General features: G+C 41.4%; 1 protein-coding gene across 4 annotated transcripts in view; it reads right to left on the bottom strand.

The window, feature by feature from the left end:
• The window catches only part of Med13l (mediator complex subunit 13L), a 229,934-nt gene that overhangs the window by 187,450 nt on the left and 21,107 nt on the right, over window positions 1-21,377 (bottom strand). For 3 of the 4 annotated variants that reach the window (XM_075982008.1, XM_075982023.1, XM_075982014.1), the window contains exon 2: window positions 7,060-7,297. In XM_075982008.1, coding sequence (XP_075838123.1) covers window positions 7,060-7,297 — 238 coding nt within the window. Of the gene's footprint in view, window positions 1-4,863; window positions 4,939-7,059; window positions 7,298-21,377 lie in introns of those variants that run through there. The other variant, XM_075982029.1, reaches the window with a different exon arrangement.

Genomic DNA, 21,377 nt, shown 5'->3' with positions numbered 1-21,377 from the left:
GCTACCACAAGATCCTGGCAGCCAGCTCACACTCGGTTCCACTACCATAACAGCAGAGACCAACCACACCAGCATGTGAGCAATGCAGAAGGCCTTCAGTTCAGGCCTAGTTGGGCCTCAAGAAGATAATGCTCAATCCCTGAATTCACTGCCAAATCACAGTATCAAAGAGCCAGAGTCAAAACAAGACAGTGCTCTCACCAATACTGAGTTTAAATAGGTTATGTGGCCCAGAACTTGTGGAAAATTGCTCAAAGAAATATTACACAGATGGGAGTCTAAAAACAAATCGCTGTACATCTCCTGGCTATAATGGTATACTCTCTTTAAGCTGCATGAGTACAGCAGCTCAGACAGACAATGCTAACACAGCTGAATCTAGCATCGAGGGTCTACAGTGAGTGGCAGACTTGCAGAGTATCTGCATCTGCAGGTAAACCTGTGTGTTCTCTATAGTCCCCACACTGCAGAGAAGTTGTAAAAACCTTAGCTGCTAATGATATTCACAGCTGAGTGGATTAACTCCTCATTTCCAACTACAAAAGCATAAAACAAAATCAAACGGAAATTGTACTTATAATATTGTTCTAACAATTACTGATAATAAGTTCAGCATGGAGATCACAACCCATGTTAGCACTCTGTACTTTAAGCACAGAGACTGCAGAACAACTCAAGGCATCCTCAGCACTACTTCCTGCTTTACCCAAACCTCTCAGTGTGACAATAAATGGGAAAGTGGAGGAAGTGGAGAGGCAGCCCTCTAATGACCACAGCAACATCTAACCCTTAAACAAGATATGTGCAGATGCTAATGCCTATCACACATTCATGTCAAGTGTTCATGCACCCAAAATTATTTCATTTATTTTTCATTCCTCTGTCATTAAATGGTATTTACCAGTTCCTGAGACTATCCTAGACTAACTGGGTGTTGCAGGGGTGAGCTCCAGTACTATGAGAGGAGTGACAAAACCAGAAATCTCCTCTACACTTCTTTCCCACTGGGTCAGCTACATACACACAAAACGGACAATGACAAGAACAAGGGGATCTTCTGTGGGGACTTTGCTTACCCACAAGATCTCAGTTTATGTCAGAAGCAGATGCCCTTTCCTACATAAAGGAACAGTAAGAGCATACACAATATTTGAGTGTGCAGCCAAAGGTGTGCTTTAAAGCCAAGGCTTGCTCTCTACACGTACCTGTGTCTCTAACGCCTTTCAAATCCAATGTTCAAATATACAGCTCTTTCTTGAATCAGGCCTTTGGTTCAAGTGATACTCAGTGTCCCAATTTTTCCACATTCATATACTTAAATTGGCCTCCCTCAATAAGAGCTAGAATTTTATTGGGCAAAAAAATTCTTATATCCTTTTAATGCACAACAAAGCCAACTAAGTCTTAAAGTTTGCTATGGGTAGACAAGGTTCTGAAAGAAAAAGTAGAAACCAGTGGGCAGGGGAGAGGGTACAACAGGTAATAGTCAAACCTGCCAGGCAAAGACTGCGCCCACAGCAAAGTCCTCCCCAAAATCATAACACTCACACATGAAATACAGGGTACCTACTGCCAACTGACATCTAATCTGCTCTAGAGATTAAATGTGAAGTTCATTAAGATGAACTTTGAACTTCACAGCAGCTCCGAGTGCCTGCTGCCTTGCAAAGGTTCCCAGCACACTGATACATCAGGGAGCTCACAAGCACCTAGGCCTCTTCAGGTGCCTGTACTCATGTGTGCAAGCCCACACAAAGATACAAACACACATACACAAGTTACAAATAATAGAAATAATTTTTAAAAGATTTTAACTAGGGTTCACTGTATATAAATAGGTTTTTCATGTCAGTGCAAAAAAAAAAAAAGCCTTAGAGCATGATACCAAAATTAATGCCCAAATCAAAACTTTGTTTGACTTTTCCCTACAGCAATACTCTTTATAACGCTGCCAGCCACTTAATTTTCATATCAGTGGGACACGAGCCTTCCCTTCTTCACATTCTATCTCACTATGATCTTAGTATAAATGTCTCATTTAAAAAAAAACTAATTACACGGTTCAATAAGTTGCCTGCACTAACATGCTGATGTTATTTACAATAGAAAGTTTAGACTTTGGCTGGTTTCTCAATTTCAAGCACATTTAGCTTAATAATTCTAGTTCGCTGAATCTTTTTCTATTCTTCATATGAAAGAATGAGTCACTATCTTTTCATAATTTCACAATAAGAATTTGTTACTCATTAAAGTCTAAATAAATGTCAAGTATGTTAAGGATGTATTACTTATAAGTAAAATACTTAAGTGAGTTTGTATGTTTACATAGATAGTCATTATACAATTATTACTACTTTATAGCTTTGGCAAACCAATTTAGAATAAAATATAGAAAAATAGGATAGCAATAAAAATATGTTTTAAGCCAGGTGTGGTAACAGATATCTTTAACCCTAGCAATTGGTATCTCTGTGAGGTCAGTGTCAACCTGGTCTACCCCTCTCACATATTCTTACTAGAGTGTGAGTCTCCCTTACACACCTTCTAAACTATAAATTCCTGTGACTGGACTCACTGACAGAAGAACTCATATAGCCAAAAAAGAAGACTACACATTCAGTAGTACCCTGCTTTGGCATATGGTAGCAGTCACAAATCTACTTAGAGGGTACAATAAATCAAACTACTGTCTTCTTCACACAACTGGGGTTTCCTATGAAATGAGAAGGAGCTAACATGATGACTGAGCAGTGATGTGGGAGTGTCATATATCAATCTGTTGATTTCATTGGCTAAGCAATAAAGAAACTGTTAGGCCCATTTGATAGGCCCACCCTTAGGTGGGTGGAGTAAACAGAACAGAACGCTGGGAGGAAGAGGAAGTGAGCTCAGACTTGACAGCTCTCCTCTCGGGAGCAGACGCCTCAGAGAGACACCATGCTCCCAGCTCCCAGGCAGATGCAAGCAATGAAGCTCCGACCCAGGATGGACATAGGCTAGAATCTTCCCGGTAAGCGCACCTAGGGGCGCTACACAGATGATTAGAAATGGGCTAAATTAATATGTGAGAATTAGCCTAGAAGAGGCTAGATAGAAATGGGCCAAAGCAGTGATTAAAAGAATACAGTATCCGTGTAATTATTTCGGGTAAAGCTAGCCGTGCAGGCAGCCGGGGTGTTGGGGACTCAGCCCCGCTGCTCCATATTACTACAGAGCAGGTGAAAACACTAGCCATGCATGCAAGATCTGTATCCAAGCCCCAGAAGCCATCACGAAAGGAGAGAACTTCTGAAAGGAATCCTCGGGCGTCTACAACATGTCCATAGTGGTGCATGTATGCTTTGATGCACACCCATACACAAATTAAAAAATTTATGGAAAATCTGTACATTTCCAATGAGCAGATTATCTTTGTACTGAGATGTTTTGTTATTTCCTATTAGCCCACCCAAACATTAAAGCTAGAAAATATAATTTTTCAGCTTGAAAGCAAACTTTAATATTTGGCAGTAGCAAGCACTAACTGCTACACAGAACAGAATCAAATGTTTAGAAAATGCCAAAATGTAATTCTTATCCATAAGCTCAGAGTCGTCAGCACAGCAGAAACAGCCAACAGCTACAGCTATAGATTAACTGCTGTGTGTGCTAGCTCAGGGCTTTATTAACTTTAGCCCCATAATCCAATTTACAGCAAGGGAACTAAGACAATGACCAGTTAAATAAACTGACCAAAGACTCCCAGAGTTAAGTGACTACACAGTACTGGAGCCCAGCAATCCAGGGCCACACAATGTCCCTGTGGCTACAATGTTGTAAATTCAACACAAGTCCTGGAGGAGTCCTCTCTCTTGGTGCTACTTTACTAATATATACACGTGTACACCACGGCGGACAGCTGTGGTATTTACTGTGCTTGCCAGCAGTATGCTATGAAGTATAACACCATAACAAGGGAAACTCCAAAACATAACCAAAAAGCAGGACAATACTTCAGTATCCCTGTTAACTTACAATAGCACAACCTTGTACCTGAGAGATTCACAGCTGCTAGCAGGATTCTGCTAAAGTTTATTTTACCCAAAATAAAATTACCTTAAATATACTGGAAAAGGACATGTTCGATACTCCCAACTCTATAGCAACCAACAGGAACGCTCCCCCCTACCGCAGGCTTCCTGACCATGTCACCATCACTGCCATTATCTAACTCACTTTTCTAATTAAATTTCAAATATTTCCCAAAACATGAGCCACAAAATAGTACTCTTTCGTCCACTTTTACATACAAAAGTGGACAATTTATGTGATTGGCTCTAATAACTTTCCCGACATTCAGCACACTGAATGGAAGGGACACTCAAGGATGCCACAGCTACTCAGCAAGAAAACACACTTCACAGTTCTCAAAAGGAAAGAGTGTAAAAACAAGATCCTACTCCCCTGGGGAAACACAATGGTTAGTAAGTGAAGACCAAGGCACAGCTACTTCATGCGCACACAAACAACTACTCCAACTGCTTTGTTTGTCCTTTCCGGTGCTCATTCTGCTGTCCTACTATCTAATTAAAGTGCAGGGCTTTCACAGGAGTGGTGCGACACACTTTAACCCCAGCACGCAGGAGACAGAGGCAGATCTCTGAGTCTGAGGCCAGCCTGGTCTACGCAGCTACTTCCAAGGCAGCCAGAGCTACAAGAGAGACTTTGATTTAAGAAAAAGTAAAAGTAGTGTTTTTACAGTTTAAAACAAACTAAAAACTATTTAAAAATAAGTCAATCTTTGCTTCACTCTTTACCACAAACATCGCACAGCAATGGAGTCATGCGTGCTGTAAAGCAGTGAGGAAACGGTGAGCAGCCCACCTGTCAGCTCCCCCAACAGCACTCACTGCAGTCAGGAACAAACCACTTCCTAAGTGGGCAGGCTCAGCTTCCAAACTGTTACAAAATGAAATAAGAGGTCACCAAAAATAAAAGAAAAGGGCTGGGAGATGGCTCGGCAGTTAAAGTTACTTGCCATAAGCCAAGCTACTTAAGTCTTAGAACACACATGGTGGAGGGAGGGAGGGAAGGAGGGAGGGAAGGAGGGAGGGAGGGAGGGAGGGAGGGAGGATGTGCACAAGTGAGAACTCTCAAAAATTGTCCTCTCACCTCTACAACTATGACACAGTGCATGCACATGCCCCCCCATGATAGATTAATAGTTTAATCAATCAACATTGGTTTAAAATAATTTTAATTAAAAACTAAAGAAGAAAAGTTAAAAAAAATACTATATTCATCCACATGTAAACAATTAAAATAATGTAACATTTTGATATTCAGACAAACATAAAATAACAAGGATCACCTAAAAACTCTCTTAGAGACTCTGAAAAACCAAAACATAGGTGGTATAAAATCTAACTTTCCCTCTACCATCTACTAAGTACACAAGGTTTTGAGATGAACGTCAACTCTGCAACTCTGCTGATGAGCCCACTAGTAAGCAATCTCACCCAGAGAGAATGCCCATTTATGGAACAAACACCAGAATATGAGGATGCATAGAGCCCAGCAGTTAGCTCAATTAGTCCACTGGGCTGTACTGCCCCCTAGCTGCTGTGGCAGGATATGCCAACAAAAACAAAACAAAACACAAAGACTGCTAACAAGTTTCGAAAGAATTTGGCAGAAAATCCTTTAGGCAAATTTAGACCTTTAAATCAGACCCACAAGAATACACTGAAGTTTGTTTTATGCGTTCCTGTAATAAATAATAAGAACACAAACTAACAAAACATCTCATCAATTTTTCAACCACAAATTAACTAGAGAGTCGGTTAGGTTACAGAGCCTACAGGAGCCCAGGTCAGAAGGGCCAGCACTCTTCACTGAGATGGGGCCGAGTCAGGCGTGGTGAGCAGCCTGCAACACAGCACTGGGGAGTCCAAGGGCAGCACAAGCAATACAGAAAGGCCTGGTTCAAAAACAAAATAAATGCTGTAATTTTTCTTGACTTAGGAAATTCTGTAGGATACAAACTAGAAACTGTTGGATAGAGGAGTGAAAATGTCTGCCAGAACTCAAAAACTACAGACAACATTTTCTGCCACTGTAAACATATGGTAAATATAAAAAGTAGTTTAGACTAACAAATCTTGCATTAATTCGAAGTTTCCAGGTGTCATAGGCAAACTCAAGTCAAAAATTAGTAAGTTAAAAATTAGTATTTCTGGAATCAGTGAAGAGTGACTTGAAGGAAACCATCTGCGGCACTTTATAGAGGGTTATCTTTCTCCAAAACACTATTTGAGGTCAATCAGAAATTTGTCCAATGAAGGCCGCATTAAATGTCTGTATTTTCAATTTTCCAATGAAGAGTTCAGCTAGCAAAAAGTCCAAGGGAGGAAAAGTTCTGTTCATATAGCTGTCTTACTAGGTAATTACTCACAATTCACCATTAATTTAGATAAATGGCCCATAGCCTTGTCTCCAAACACAGCACGCTGTGTACACAACACTTTCCTTTAACAGCGACGATTTCAGAGGCAGAAGGACAAGGTGATGAACACCTGTATCTCAGCATGCACGAGGCTGAACCAGGAGTACTCCAAATTTAAGGTTACATGGTGACTCCCTGTCTTTAACTAATAATAAAATAATTTTAAGGTGATCTTACAAGATTCTAATTTTCAGCGTGAATGGTAAGGACAGAAAATTTTGGGGAAGGGAAATCAGATTGAAAAGTGAGGACCCTTGGCTAATGTACAGCTTACTGAATACTTAGGATCTTTTTTTTTTAATATTTATTTATTATGTATACAATATTCTGTTTGCGTGTATGTCTCCAGGCCAGAAGAAGAGGGCACCAGACCTCATTACAGATGGTTGTGAGCCACCATGTGGTTGCTGGGAATTGAACTCAGGACCTTTGGAAGAGCAGGCGATGCTCTTAACCACTGAGCCATCTCTCCAGCCCCAGGATCTTTGTTTTAAGCAACTCTTAACCTTTCCAAAATTTATCATTGTTCAAAAACATATGAGCAAATAATTTTTAAGGAAAAACAAAATCCTCACCCTGCAGTTCATGATGTATTACTCCCACTAGGTTGGGTTCATCTCCCCACCAGAATATCCATAGCTCTTTGCAATCTGGCTTGACATCACGACGCCATACACACAGCAGGTTGGCTTGCAGACAGCGGATGAAACTTAACAGGATTGGATCATCTTGGGCTGGGGCTGAAATTATGGGTCCACAGTCCCCGTGTCCTCCAAAATTGTACCTACGCCATTTGATTCCTGTGAGTTCAGCCTGGAAAACGACAAGAAATTTGCAATAGTTTTGATTTTTCTTTTTACTTATATAAACCATTAAGAACAAGTTCCCACAGAAAAGGAAAGCTGATAAAATAAGCATTTATACTCAACTTCACACCATGGGCACTTATATTCAACTTCACACCATAATTTCTTCCAATGAAGAGTACACATCAGCCTTTCTGGGTTTGGGAACAAGGGTGTGGAAATAATTTCTATCAAGACTTTTACATAGCTAATCATCTTAAATATCAAAATAAAACAAGCTCGTAATCATGCGCTGTTGAAACAATCTTCATCTGCCTAACCATTTTACTATAAAGTACCCATATTTTTAAAAACCACTTTCAGTTATTACTCCCTATTCAGTTCATGAACTATACTTATTTTAAAACCAAATAAGGGGCTAGAGAGATTACTCAGCAGTTAAAAGAACTGGCTGTTCTTGGAAAGGGCCTAGGTTGGATTCCCAGCCCCCACATGATGGCCTACAACTCCAATCCCAGGAAAGCCAGTGCCCTCTTCTTTATGTGCACAGGCACACACCCGGTGAACATACATACATACAGGCAAGACTCTCATACACATTTTTAAAAATTTAAATTTTTTAATTTAAGTAAATAAAACAAGTAAGATTTAAAAATAAGTGGCCAGGCATGGTGGTGCATGCCTTTAATCTCAGCACTCAAGAGGCAGAGACACACAGACCTCTTTAGTTTGAGGTCAGCCTGGTCAATGTTCCAGGACAAAAAAAAAAAAAAAAGTAAAAGTTGACCATCCCTAAAACAAAAATCTGGTGTTGAAAATCTTTCTAAATTCACACTTGGAGGCATTCAAGACTTCATGTCTTCACATTAAGGACGGCAAGCCACTGAAGTATATGCTAACGGCCCCAAATCTGAAGGTCTACAATCTGAAACATCTGGTCCCAAGGACTGGGAATAAGGGTCTCTCTGCCTGTTCTGCCTGGAAGAAGACATTTTTTTTCCTGCCAAGAAATTTCCTGTTCCCCCACCTGGGCAGCTAGTTCAGGAGGTGAGAGTTTGGGGGCAGCACAGTCCATAGAGAGGCTCCTCAGAGAAGCAGCTGCTAACAAACCAATGCACTCACCAGCAGCTACGGCAGGTCACTTGACATGCAGCACAGAGCCTTGCCTCCTTGGCAGGCTTTTGCTTTTTAAACACATTTAAAACTTGGGGACTTTAAACCGTTAGCCAGCAGAGGCTGTGCTGCTCCGCACTCCACACAGCCCTGCTTTCAGATACTGCCGGGTAGGTCTGATGAACAGGACAAAACGGATCCACCATGGCCCTGTACCACACAGTTGTGTGCCCCCAGCCTTACCATAGTTCATTTCCTCCCCCACAAAGTCAATCATTTTGATGGACAATTCTTTTTCAAAACAGAAGCACCCAGGGCAGAAAAGTAGCATCTCTGCACCGCAACTGGGACCAGCTCAGGTGCTTATGCAGCTGACTGGCACATTCCAGGGCTCGGGAAATAAGCACATTTCTTTACCCAAAAACAGTTTTAACTTCAAAAGAAAAATTACAATGGCCATAACCAAGCCACTATTGTCTGAAGCTCAGAACCCTACCTGTTAGTCTATGGCTGACATATGGACAGCTAATTTTTTAAGAGTTTTTTTTTCTAACACTGTATATGTATGTGTGCATGTGCGTGTGTGTTTGAGACAGAGTCTCACTATATAGCCCTGACTGGCCTTGAACTCACTATGTAGACCCGGCTAGCCTCCAACACACAAAGACCCACCTGCCTCCTAAGAACTGGGAATACAGATATGGGACACCATAACTGAAATGTGTTTCCTTAAGCAACATGGTATCACCATTATTTACACAGCATCTAAACTGCATCAGATGGAATCTGAGAATAAGCTAAGCTATTAGGACAAAGCCCATCTTAGGTATATGCAAATACTACATTTATATAAGGGCCTGTGTATCCAAGGCTAGGCAGGCAAGCAACCCTTGACACAACGAGGACACTGTGCGAGCTCTCAGAGCTCTATCACCACAGCTGCTCCGTCTTCTCACTGCTGGGCCTATGCCTTGTCTACTTTTCTATACAAGTCCCTTTGTTTCTTCTAGTAAAAGTAATGTCTCTGTGCTTTAATCAGAAAGCCTAAAATTAATTTCTAAATAAATCTCAAGGGAGACAAAATAAAAACAGAATAGTTAAAATTGGAAAAGATACATAGAACACTCATCACTAAAGCTAAGAATACTGTTCTATACTCAAGAACACTGGGCAGGGGAGGGGGGAAAAGAAGGAACACAAACAGCAATAATACAAATCACTATGAAGACAGTGGCCATGTTTCAAGTGTTAGAAAATGAAGACACATTAGAGGCTCATGTACTGGCTGAGTCTGTCCCCAGGACACCCACGCCCAGGGATTCACTCACTGGAGCACTTTCATCTACAGTATCCGCGCAGCTCCGCAGGCAAATGTTGGCTGATTCCGAAAGGTTTTCTAACCCTGCGCTTGCACTAACCTCCTGTGCCTCTGCTCTTGGTGTCAAAGAGAAGCCACTGTCCCCTGCTGTGTGGTGTTAGTGCCACAGAGCACTGCCACAAACTCTGTAACTAGTTCAGTCAAAGGCACTTGGAAACTTCCAATTATTTTAAAACATTTAGTTCCTTTGCTCTAAAGCTAAAATTAAGTATTATACCAGGCTTTGTTGAAAAGCATTAACAACGAAGGACCAATCACACCTAATAGATGACTTAGATAAAGCCAACACTCAGAGGCTTGCTTTAAATCTTGAAATAGTGTTTGTTAAGAGCAAAGTTAAAGTTACCCAAATACTTTGGCCCAGGGCAAATAAAAATCCTATCATAGACTCTTGCCTGCTCCCCAGGAGCCTAGGTGACCAGCTCTGTTCACTAGTCCTTTCAGGGCTCTGCCTCCTCTCAGCCCTGAAGCAATGAAACAAAATGGTCTTGGAAGAAACCTCAGAAATGAAACAAAACAAACCTTTTTCCTAGGGAGGGGTAACAAGAGCACTATCACAAACAGGAAGATTAAAAATGTCACATATACTTAAAACTCAAAATTGAACATGGTAGAATACACCTGCAATTCCCACACTGGAGGGACTGAAGCAGGAAGACCACAAATTTGGGTCTGGCCTGGTATATACAGCAAGCCTACCAGAAACAGTCTGAGAGAGAGAGGGAGAGAGACAGACACAGAGAGGGAGGAAGGGAGGGAGGGAGGGAGGGAAGGAGGGAGGGAGGGAGGGAGGGAGGGAGGGAGGGAGGGAGGGAGGGAGGGAGGGAGGGAGGGAGCAACTCCATTTTAAGTTCTGGTTTCCCTACTTTTGTATGTATGATTGTTTTGCGTACATGTGTGTAAGTGTACTGCAAGCCTTGTAGTAAGAGCAGTGGGCTGCATCCTGCCACCGGGCTAGCTTTACCCAAAATAATTACACGAAAACTGTATTCTTTTGAACACTGCCTGGCCCATTAGTTCCAGCCTCTTATTGGCTAGCTCTTACATATTGATCTAACCCATTTCTAATAATCTGTGTAACCCACGAGGTGGCTTACCAGGGAAGATCTTAACCTGCTGCTGTGTCGGGTGGGAGAATCATGGCGACTCCCTGACTCAGCTTCTTTCTCCCAGCATTCTGTTCTGTTTACTCCGCCTACCTAATTTTCTGTCCTATCAGAGGCCAAGCAGTTTCTTTATTACTTAACCAATGAAACAACAGATAGAAAGATGACCCTCCTCCATCAAAGCCTGGTGCCTACAGAGACCAGAGAGGACACTGGTTTCCCTAGAATTGAAGTTACAAATAGTTCTCAACCACCATGTGGTACTGGGAACTGAACCTGGATCCTATGGATCAGTAAAGTGCTCCTAAATGCTAAAACAGCTCTCCAGCTCCTTCTCCTTTCTTGATCTTTCATTTGATATTTATGTACTATGTATGAATGCTCAGCAAAGTCGAAGAGCAACCTATGGGAGTCAGCTCTCTCCCTCAACCTGCATGGGTTCTAGGGGTTGAACTAGGTTCTCAGGCTCCATGGTAATCCCATTTACCTACTGAGCTATCTCACTGGCCCTGTTTTCCACACTTCTGACAAATACATAATCTAGGTCTCAGAATTTTCTAGCTAGTGATTTCAAACTCTGTGATTGGCACTGCATCTAGTGGCAGAGTTGCACCTCTGGAGAGGCAGGAAGCCTGTAAGGCCAAGACCTGCTGGGCAGAGGACTGGAAACAGTTAAGAGGGAGAATACCCACTTAGTATATGTGCTCATAGGTTCAATCCCCCACCCTCCCAATAGAATTTTTTAAAGTAAACCTTTAAAGTATTTCTATATTCAAATTATCCTAAATATACATTGATGTCAAAAATAATAAACAAATGCATAATGGTATATTAGTTCTAAAAATACAAAATCCAAAGGATAGAAATTTAATATTCAAGAAGCAAAAGTAGTATTCACATTTGATCCACAAGTATCACAGCGTACTAAATAACACTGCTCACGTGAGTTCTTCTCACATGGCTCTGGCCTTCCAACCACACAGCTAAAGAAGTTAAGACTCATAACAGCTAAATAACCATAAACCCAGCAAATCAAAGGTCCCAAACATAGTTGTATTTAAACTACAACTGAATTTGAAACATAAATTCTTTCCATTCTGCCTTGCTCCTTCGTAGGTCTAATGTTAAAAATTAGCCCTGAGGATTACAGCATCATACAAAGAAACCGTCATGGGCTCAATTTAGCAATGACTAGAGCTCATGACCATGCTCTCTAATTTAAGAAAGAATCCTGGGACATTAAAAACAACTTGTAAGAGTGGGTACCCATCCCAAGAATCAAGAGACTCACTGCCACAGGCATCCCATGTCACTGCAGACAGTCTGCCCAATCCTTCATGGGGGATATTTTTTAAAAAGATCTAAAAGCAGGAGGGGTGGAGGAAAGTTTGCTCAACAGTGGCTGGCATCTGCTAGACAGGCAGGCAGGATCTCTGAAAGACGAACTGAACTGGTAGGAACTGATGGCATGAAGAGAAGGCCACTGCAGTCAATTTACAACGATGCTAAATAGTAGATAAAAATAGAATTAAGACAACTGCTCTTCCTAACACCTTATACGGAACTTAAAGAGATTTTATACTGATTCTTAGTCTTATTCCTTAGATATAGTGTGTAGAAATAACTCTTACTTTTCACACAAGATGTTTCACAGCCAACATCATAAATTTGCAACAGGGCCCCAGAGTTCAAACTAGATTCAGTAGTCTTAAAACAGAATAAAACTTACAGGTGTGCTGGTAAGAATGAAAGAGATTTAGCACCCCAGAGCAGACACTGCAAGAGATAAGAAATGCAGGTTGTGGGCCTGCTTGCTCCACAATGCACTCCATGATGTTAGGAAGCCTCCTCCACCACAGGGAGCCTCGAATTCAGGAGCTATAAAGTGCTACAGCTGACCTACATACTATAAATGAGCTCCAGTCTCCTGCCTCAAACTAATTACATCTCACTGGCAAAGGCGACTTGACAAACCCTCACACATCTCAGACCATCGCTGACGATACTCAAGATTCAGGAAATGTACCACACTGAGGTGGAGGTGAAGCTCAGTGGTCCAGCACTTGCCTAACCACCATGTGCATGGCCACGGTGGGGAGAGCGGACATTAATCTCTTACTGCCAACATAAATGCCCTAGAAAATCTCAAGTGTGCCTTTGCCCTCTTCCTCCTGTGACAGAATTACTACTCTAGCAGATTAGTAAACATATTAAATCACCTCTCAGATCAAACCCAGGAAAGGAAAAATAAACGGCACAATAAAGGAAAGTTTTTGTTAAAGCACAACTAATCAACTCCAGATAAGAATGGCAGAGCAGCACACACACCTGTTTCTCTTCTCTTTAAACCACACTAAGCATCAGTGAAGAGGTTTGTTCCTTAGACTGGTTTCTCCCTTTACATATAAAATCACAATAGTGTGTGGAACAAGAAAGAACATCTGCATTTCAAAAGCTCTGAAGCCAGTGCTCAGGAAGGACTTAGAAGGTGGAATGTAAGCCGCTGGCAAGAGTGCTTCTGGCCTAAGGAACTGGAGACAGCAGCACCTCTGAGAGGGGTGAGAAGCAGCAAGAGATGCAATAAGGAGCAGGTGAAGCCTGCTGACCAGGCCTGAGAGACCCAGACATTCTCCCACTGCACACAGCTAGTCGCTGGCCCTTCTGCACAACAGCAAAGAACACAAAGAAAATACTCCAAAGACAATGGCTATGGAGGAGGCAGCGGCTATGCTATGGAGGGGGTGAGGGCCAAGCCATGGAGGAGGCAAGGGCAATAGAGAAGGCAAAAGCAATGGAGGAGGCAGAGGCAAATGGATAGGCACGGGCAGTGGACGAGGCAGGGGCAGTGGACGAGGCAGGGGCAGTGGACGAGGCAACGGCTATGCTATGGAGGACACAGAAATCGGAATGAAAGCAGAGCACTAGCTAAACAAGGATGAGATGACAGCCAACATCCACCTTCCCAGTCGTCCTTGAAGTACCTAGACAGCCTACTGGAATCTTACCTGGAGAGAAAGATCCTAAGATACTAACCCAAGTTCTCTAAACAAAGAGCCACCCCAATGTGTGCAGCCACTAATACACAGCACTCACGTACTGAGAACTAATTGGCAGTTTGTGACCAGCCCCTCCTTCTACAATCAAGGGCTACCTAGGAGCTCAGGAAAACCAGGTACATAGATGAAACTAATAGAAAAGTTAGAGGAAAACACTAACGGTGAGAAGAAAACTAGAACCATCACTGATTCTCTCAGAAACCAAATGGGAGCTGGAGAGATGTCTCAATGGTTAAGAGCACTGGCTGCACTTCCAGAGGACCAGTACACAGTTCCCAGCACACACATGGTGGCTCACGATCATACCTAACTCCAGTTTCAGGGGATCCAATGCCCTCTAATGAATTCTGCAGGCACCAGGCAAGCACAGATTGCACATATACACACAATGCACATACACATAAAACAAATTAAATCTAAGAAAAAAATTATAAACACTGTGACTATTTAAAAATGAAAACAGAATGCTAAAAGAAGAGATTAAAAGAAAACTCAGTAAAACACATGGAAGATTAAATTCAGGAACTCGCACAAAAAAAATAGACAAAATAAAAACTGGGCAGGTAGGGAAGGATGGAAACTAAATTAGAAGATGAACCCAGAAAGTTCAAACCGAAACACAAGGCTCTGAGAGGTGAGGCTACAGCTCAACGGAGAACACTTGCCCAGTGACCATGGAACCTTGGGGTCCATTGTGGAATAAAAGTTCTCAGAAAAGCAAAACAATAAGGAATTAACTAAGAGAATAACACATGAAAACTTTTCTCCAAAAAATGATGACATACTAGATGAGATGACCTCTCTGGATACTTAAAAGAATCAACTAAAAGAGACTCATAAAAAGGCCTCCCCTCAGCTGTGGTATGCAGAGAGGATCCCCCAGCTTTCATGACTCTCAGTGTCTCAAGATAACTGTGAAGAACTACAGGCAGAGCAGGTGCCTGCACCAAACTACCAAACACAGAGCAGGAAACACCACACTCAATTCCTCCCAGAAGAAGCCTTTCTTTTGTCCAGTACTACTACACGGTGTGTGCCACAACCGAGGGAGATGGTGGGAGATTGGGGGGGGGGGGGCCAAAAGAAGGCCTTTGGTCATGGTATCTCTTCACAGCAACAGAAACCCTAAGACACTTCCTATTGCACTAGGTAATGTTTTGATTTTAAAACTTATTGTTTCAGTCCCAGAGTTTCTTTTCGTTTTTAATTTGTTAACTTCTAATTATGTGTATGTGTCTGTGTAGGTATGAGCGAGTGAGCACAGGTGCCATCAGTGGCCGGGTAAGTTAAGAGGTTGCTGTGGGAACTCCTTTAGCCAATAGCCTTTAAGATACTGGCTCGCTCTGGGCACAGTCACATGCACTATTTATACAGATGTAGAAACGTGCACAGCCCCTTGGCTGCTGTATTTGGTTCTGACCACCCAGACCCAAAATAATCACATAAAAACTATATTATTTAAAGCCCTGCTTGGCCTATTAGCTCAGGCTTTTTATTAACTAACTTTTACTTCTTAAATTAACCCATTCCTATTATTTTATATTTTACCACAAGGCTCATGGTTTACCAGTAACGTTCTGGGGCAGGCATCTGTCTCCTTCTGCAGCTACATGGCATCTCCTCAACTCCACCTTCTCTCTGTTAAGCCACTGGATGAAAGCAGCTTCTTTATTAAGCAATGGCTCTGCACACAAAGGGGAATCCACACCAAGAGGCTTCGCTGTGAGCTCCCCTGCCGTGGGTGCTGGACCGGACTCCAGGCCCTAGAGAAGCACTCACTGCTCACAACTGCACCATCTGTCCAGTCTTGCTAATGTCAGTTTCACAAAGAATTGCCCAATCAAATTTTGGCTTGGGATTAAGGACAGAATTAACAACAATTTCTGAAATGGTCCTAAATATACTTCTGCCATTTTATACCTCATATTTATGCAAAGTGGCATTCTCAGCATTGACAACTATAAAATAAAAATTTATCAACTCTACCTCTTATACTATCAAATGATTCAGCCAAGATTTAATTCTTTGTATTTAAAAAAAAAAAAAAGATACTCAGGCCAGGCTGGTCTACAAGAGCTAGTTCTAAAATAGGTTCCAAAGCTACAGAGAAGCTCTGTCTTAAAAAAAACAAAAACAAAAAGACACCTACCTCATTAGCATGGAAATTAGCTTCAATTTTTCATAAATAGTAAAATTATATATAAGCATACCAAAGAATTATTTTACAATAAATATTTTTTAAGGTTTCTTACAATTATGAGTAAATGTTTAGTTTGTACACCTATCTTATAAACCTATGAGCCCAGAGCCATGTAGAAGTTTCTGGGGCAAATACAATTAGGAGGGGGGGAAAAAATTTAAGAAACTTGGGGTTGAGATACATGGAGATACACTTTAATGAAAAAGGCCCGGTGTAGTGGTGCACTTGGAAGGCAAAGGCTGGCAGATCTCTGTGAATTAGAGGCCAGTCTGATCTACAAGGTAAGTTCCAGAACTTCACAGTGAGACCCTGTCTAGACAAAACAAACAAAAAGAAAAGGATAATTATCATCTTCAAATGGGTGGTGTGGGACAATAGTCTGTATTCTGTCAATTATATTTTAAATAAATGCTGATTGGCCAATAGCCAGGCAGGAAATATAGACAGGACCACCAGACAGGATGTAGAAGTGGGTCAATGAGAACAAGAGAATTCTGGGAAGGAAGTCCTATTCTGCAGTCCTGACCCAGCCACAGAAGAAACAAGATGTGACTGCCTGCCTTGCCGAATAATGTACCGAGGCTAACATAGACAAGAATAATGGGCAAATATAAGTTATAAGAGTTAATAAGAACAGAGTTAATAAGAAGCCTGAGCTAATAATGGGCCAATCGGTTTATAACTAATATAGACCTCTGTGTGATTTCTTTGGGACTCAACGATTGCAGGAACCAGGCAGGACAGAAAATTCAGTTAACAAAGTGACACAGAAAAGGAGAAAAGGGGAAAGTAGTCAAGTAATCAGAAAGCAGTCAGCCATCTATTAACTGGACAGAATGTTAACGCTGAACCTACCTAAAACAAATTACTATGCAACTATGTTGGTAAACGGAGAGGAAAGGAGCGAGAGTCTCTCTGTAAATGGTGAAAGAATGAACTAAATCACGGTCGATTACTTAGTAGTTAAAAAATAATAAGGAACAAAAAGAAGGTAAGAAAAGGGCAGGAGCTGGGATGCAAATCTTAAACCTCACACAACTATCTGATATTTCCCCTATTTCCCCCAGTCCTGGAAAGTCAAGCCTAAGTGCCTCCTCCCTCCCCCTCCTCCTGCTGACACCCCCCCCCACTAGCATCTGTTTACTTTGCATTCAAGGCAGGCCCTCACAAGCTGCTCAAGTTGGCCACTCTGCGGTCCCACAAGCCTGGGACATCTCATACCTCCTCCCTCAGTCAAGCACCTCCACATCAAGTCTGATCTTTTATGTAAAAATTTAATTCTGTTTGGAAACAAGGAAAATAAAATTTAAACAAAAATAATCAAAATGTGATAAAATATAGTTAATGGAAAGTCACTAATAATGTTAGTTCATAAACATTTTACAAAGCTATTCTACACAGATCCTTAAACTTCAGAATAATTTAGTGTCCCATTAATTGTAATGCAAAGTCAAAAATGTATTAATTTACTGCTATTATTTTAAGATTTATTTATTAGCATGGGTGTTTGGGCCACATGTATGTTTGCGTGCCTGATGCTTTCAAGGCCAGAAGAAGACATTAGATACCATTACTAGAGTTACAGACGGCCATAAGTAATAAGAGCCATATAAAGTACTGGGACCTGAACAAATCCCAAATCCTCTGCAAGAGCTGCAAGTGCTCCAAACAACTAAGTCATCTCTCCAGTCTTCATTATTTTTAAGACAAAGTACCTTTTTGTAGCCCAGGCTGACCTGGAGCTCACTACACAGCTAAGGATGACCTTTAGTCCCAGCAATCTTCCTTCCTGAGAATTTCAAATACTGAGTTTAAAGGTATGAGCCACCACTCCTGGCTTCAAAGGTTAAATATTCATTATATGTTACTGTTGTCAATTTTTTTCTCTATTTTAGCTTATTGAAAGCCCAGCTAGGCAAACAGATACTTCTAGCTGCATGCTCCCTCCCATGTAGCTCAACTCAAGCTGTACTACTGCTGCTGGCCAAGGATGTTCTTTTTAGAGCATATAGTAACAAGATAGCTGGCTCCTATCTGATTATTTCCCTGTCCTTAGAAATACAATATAACGATGGGGAAATAAAAGGTATGTGCACCTGCATGTTTGTCTGTGCACCGTGTGCATGTGTGGTACCTGCAGAGGCTAGAAGAGTGCTAGGGATCCAGAAAATCCCCTACCCACTGAGTCACCATTCCAGCCTGAAGAGGTGATTTCTAACACATACATTTCTGATTTACAACTTTTCTCCTTATTACAAATTTTAATATGTCAGTTGCCAGTACTAATTCAAAATAATAAGAAATTGAAATATAAGATCTAACAGGTGGAGGTGCTGTTCACCAAGCCTGATAACCCAGATTTGAGTCAGAGAAACATGGGATGAGATAACTAACTCCCAAAAGTTGTCCACTGACCTCTATGCATGCTTGCGTGTGAATGCACACAAAGGCACATAAATTGATATGTTATTTTTTAAGATAAAAAGAAAAAATATAAACTTAGTATAGATAAATTCCTAAACTTAAGAATAATTTAGTGTTCCATTAATTGTGTTTACAAGTCAAAAGGCTAATTTGTCTGGTTTTGGTTTAGGTACGTGTGGTCAGGTCTTTGCATGTATGTAGGTATGTTTGGGTATGCACAAATTTGTGTGCACATGTGTAAAGAGGCCAGAGGTCAGCCTCAAGTATCACTCATTCTTTTTTTCTTTCTTTCCCCCCTCCCCAAAACCTAATGTTGATACCAGTTAGACTAGGCTGGTCTTCGCAGCTTTGGGATTACAAATTTGCATCACGCCCAGAACATCAAACTAAGGTTCTTTATGCTTGCAAAGTAAAGATTTTACCAAAGAGCCATGTATCAAGGTTGGCCTTGGATTCATGGTAGTATTAGTAAATAAAGTAGGTTCAGAAGTTTTGTCTGTCAATAAAAGAATCAACACAAATTTTAAGGTTTCATTTCTAATTATGTGTATGTGTGTCTGTGAACATGTGTACAGTGCTCACAGAGGTCAGAAGAAGGCATCAGCTCCACTGGAGCTGGAGTTACAGGCAGTTCCTAGCTGCCCAAAGAAGGTGTTTGGAATTAAACATGGGTCCTATGGAAAAGCAATGTATGTTCTCAACTACCCCAAACAAGGTTTTTTGTTAACTGAAAGCTCACTTTTTAAAAAAGAAAAAAAAATGTTTTAAAATAATTACTTTTGGGTAAAGACTCTTACTATGTAGCCCTGGTTGTCCTGGAATTCATTGTGTAGACTTGGCCGGCCTCCAACTCTAAGATCTGTCTGCCTCTGCCTCCTGAATGCTGGGATTAAATGTGTGTAGCATCTCACCAGGTCAAAATCTGTCTTTTTAAACTATGTTAATAAAATATAATACCTAGGTTCTATACAACATTTCTAACTTACCAGACACTACTAACTCCTAGCTCCACACTTTGAAAAGAAATAGCCAAAAAGGAGTAAGTTGTCAAGATAAAGACTGTTTTAGCAAGACACTCTAAACACCCTATGCTGGTCGAGGTTCCCTGGTCTAGAGTGCAATCTTCTCCAGCAGATTAAGACAGCAGCAAAGATAGAGCAAAGAATAAATCACAATTGAAGAAAGAGGTGAGAGAACCTGACAAGTAGCTGAGATGACTGTGAAATGCACAGACTGATGTCAAAGATGAACTACATCTGCTCACCACAACCAACACACTGTGGCCTGTACAGCTAGCTGCTACTTTTATAAATAAAATTTTATTAGCACACACTTATGCTCCTATATTTATATATTGCTGGTGGGTGCTTTCACACTACAGCCAGTGCTGTAACTGAGACCAGAGGGCCTACAACCTGAAATAATTACTCTATGCTAACCTTTGAACTAAGATGACATCCACAAAGAAATGAAACATTTAAAATATAAATGGGCTGAAGGCAGCTTAGCAGCTAAAAGCACTGGCTTCTTTTACAGAGGTCCCAGGTTCAGTTCCCAGCATCAACATGGCAGTTTGAGACTATCTGTAAGGACAGTTCTAGGCAGATAAAACACCCCTTCTGGCCTCTAAGGATACTAATCACAAATGACTCACAGGCATGCATGCAGGCAAAACACCCATATAATTAATTAATTTTAAAGTAAGCATCACCTGAATTATTCTCCTCCCATAAAAAAGCAGAAAAGTGAGCAAAAAGATAAAATTTCTGTATTCAGGCTTTGACCAATAGGCTGTGCAGAACTAGGCTCCCTAACAGTAGTAGAACAAATGAGAATCCCCTGGAATCTGGAGCACCACCGGAAGGAAGATTCTATGTAGGAAAGCCACATTATAGGGGCTCTGAAAACTTCCTAAGCACTGAGCTGTGCGCTGCAACAGTCAACAAGCCAAAGACTGACTAGAGAGGCCACTCTGGACTACAACAGTTAACAATGTGCACTGACCTGGAAAAGCAGGGCCCATAAGCAGGAAGCCAGTCCTAGCATGAAGACCACACCAATGCTACCCTAATAGGCAAGCCTCAGAAAACAGTAAGTCAGTTGCCTTAACTGCCACCAACATAAATGTAATCACCAAAGGAAAGGACAGCACAGACACACAACAGCTGAACATGCACTCTACATGGGAGCCAGAGGGAGGGAGGGAGGAAAGACAGACAAATGGGCAGATGGACAGACCCATTACTAGAACACAATCAGTGAAGAGAGCTAAAGATGAGAATAATAAAGTAATTAATAGACAGCACTTTAAAAACAGCTATGATAAATATGGCCAAGAATTTAAAGAAAAATGCAAACATAAATAGCAGGGAACTTGATGTCTAAAGGTCGGCCACACTAAGTCTGAAAGGAGAAACTCACAGATGGTTGGGGAGCTGAGCACAGGGATGTAGTTCAGTGTAGGACAACGGCCTGGACGCCAGAGGGCCTTGGTTCAAAGCCCAGCAACTGCAGCACACACTGATAGAAATGAAAAGACCTGAAAGCTTGTGACACTGCCTAAGCTAAAGAGAATCTACAAAACTGTACAACTTACGAGCAAAGCCTAGGAATGGCAGCCAGCAATCTAACATACCACAAAATCAAGGGCCCAGAACGTAGGTGCCGTAGACACTGCACAAAAGACTTCTGAACAACAGCCAAATTATCTACAAATTTCATGAAAACAAACATCTGATTCAAGGAGGTCAATGAACCATAAGCAGCAAAACCATAGAAAACCACTTTTTGTTTTTGTTTTTCAAGACTGG

The sequence above is a fragment of the Microtus pennsylvanicus genome, chromosome 1, assembly GCF_037038515.1.
Source record: "Microtus pennsylvanicus isolate mMicPen1 chromosome 1, mMicPen1.hap1, whole genome shotgun sequence".
Lineage (NCBI taxonomy): Eukaryota > Metazoa > Chordata > Mammalia > Rodentia > Cricetidae > Microtus > Microtus pennsylvanicus.
The sequence above is the reverse complement of the archived record's forward strand: the minus strand, read 5'-3'. Positions and strand labels throughout refer to the sequence as shown.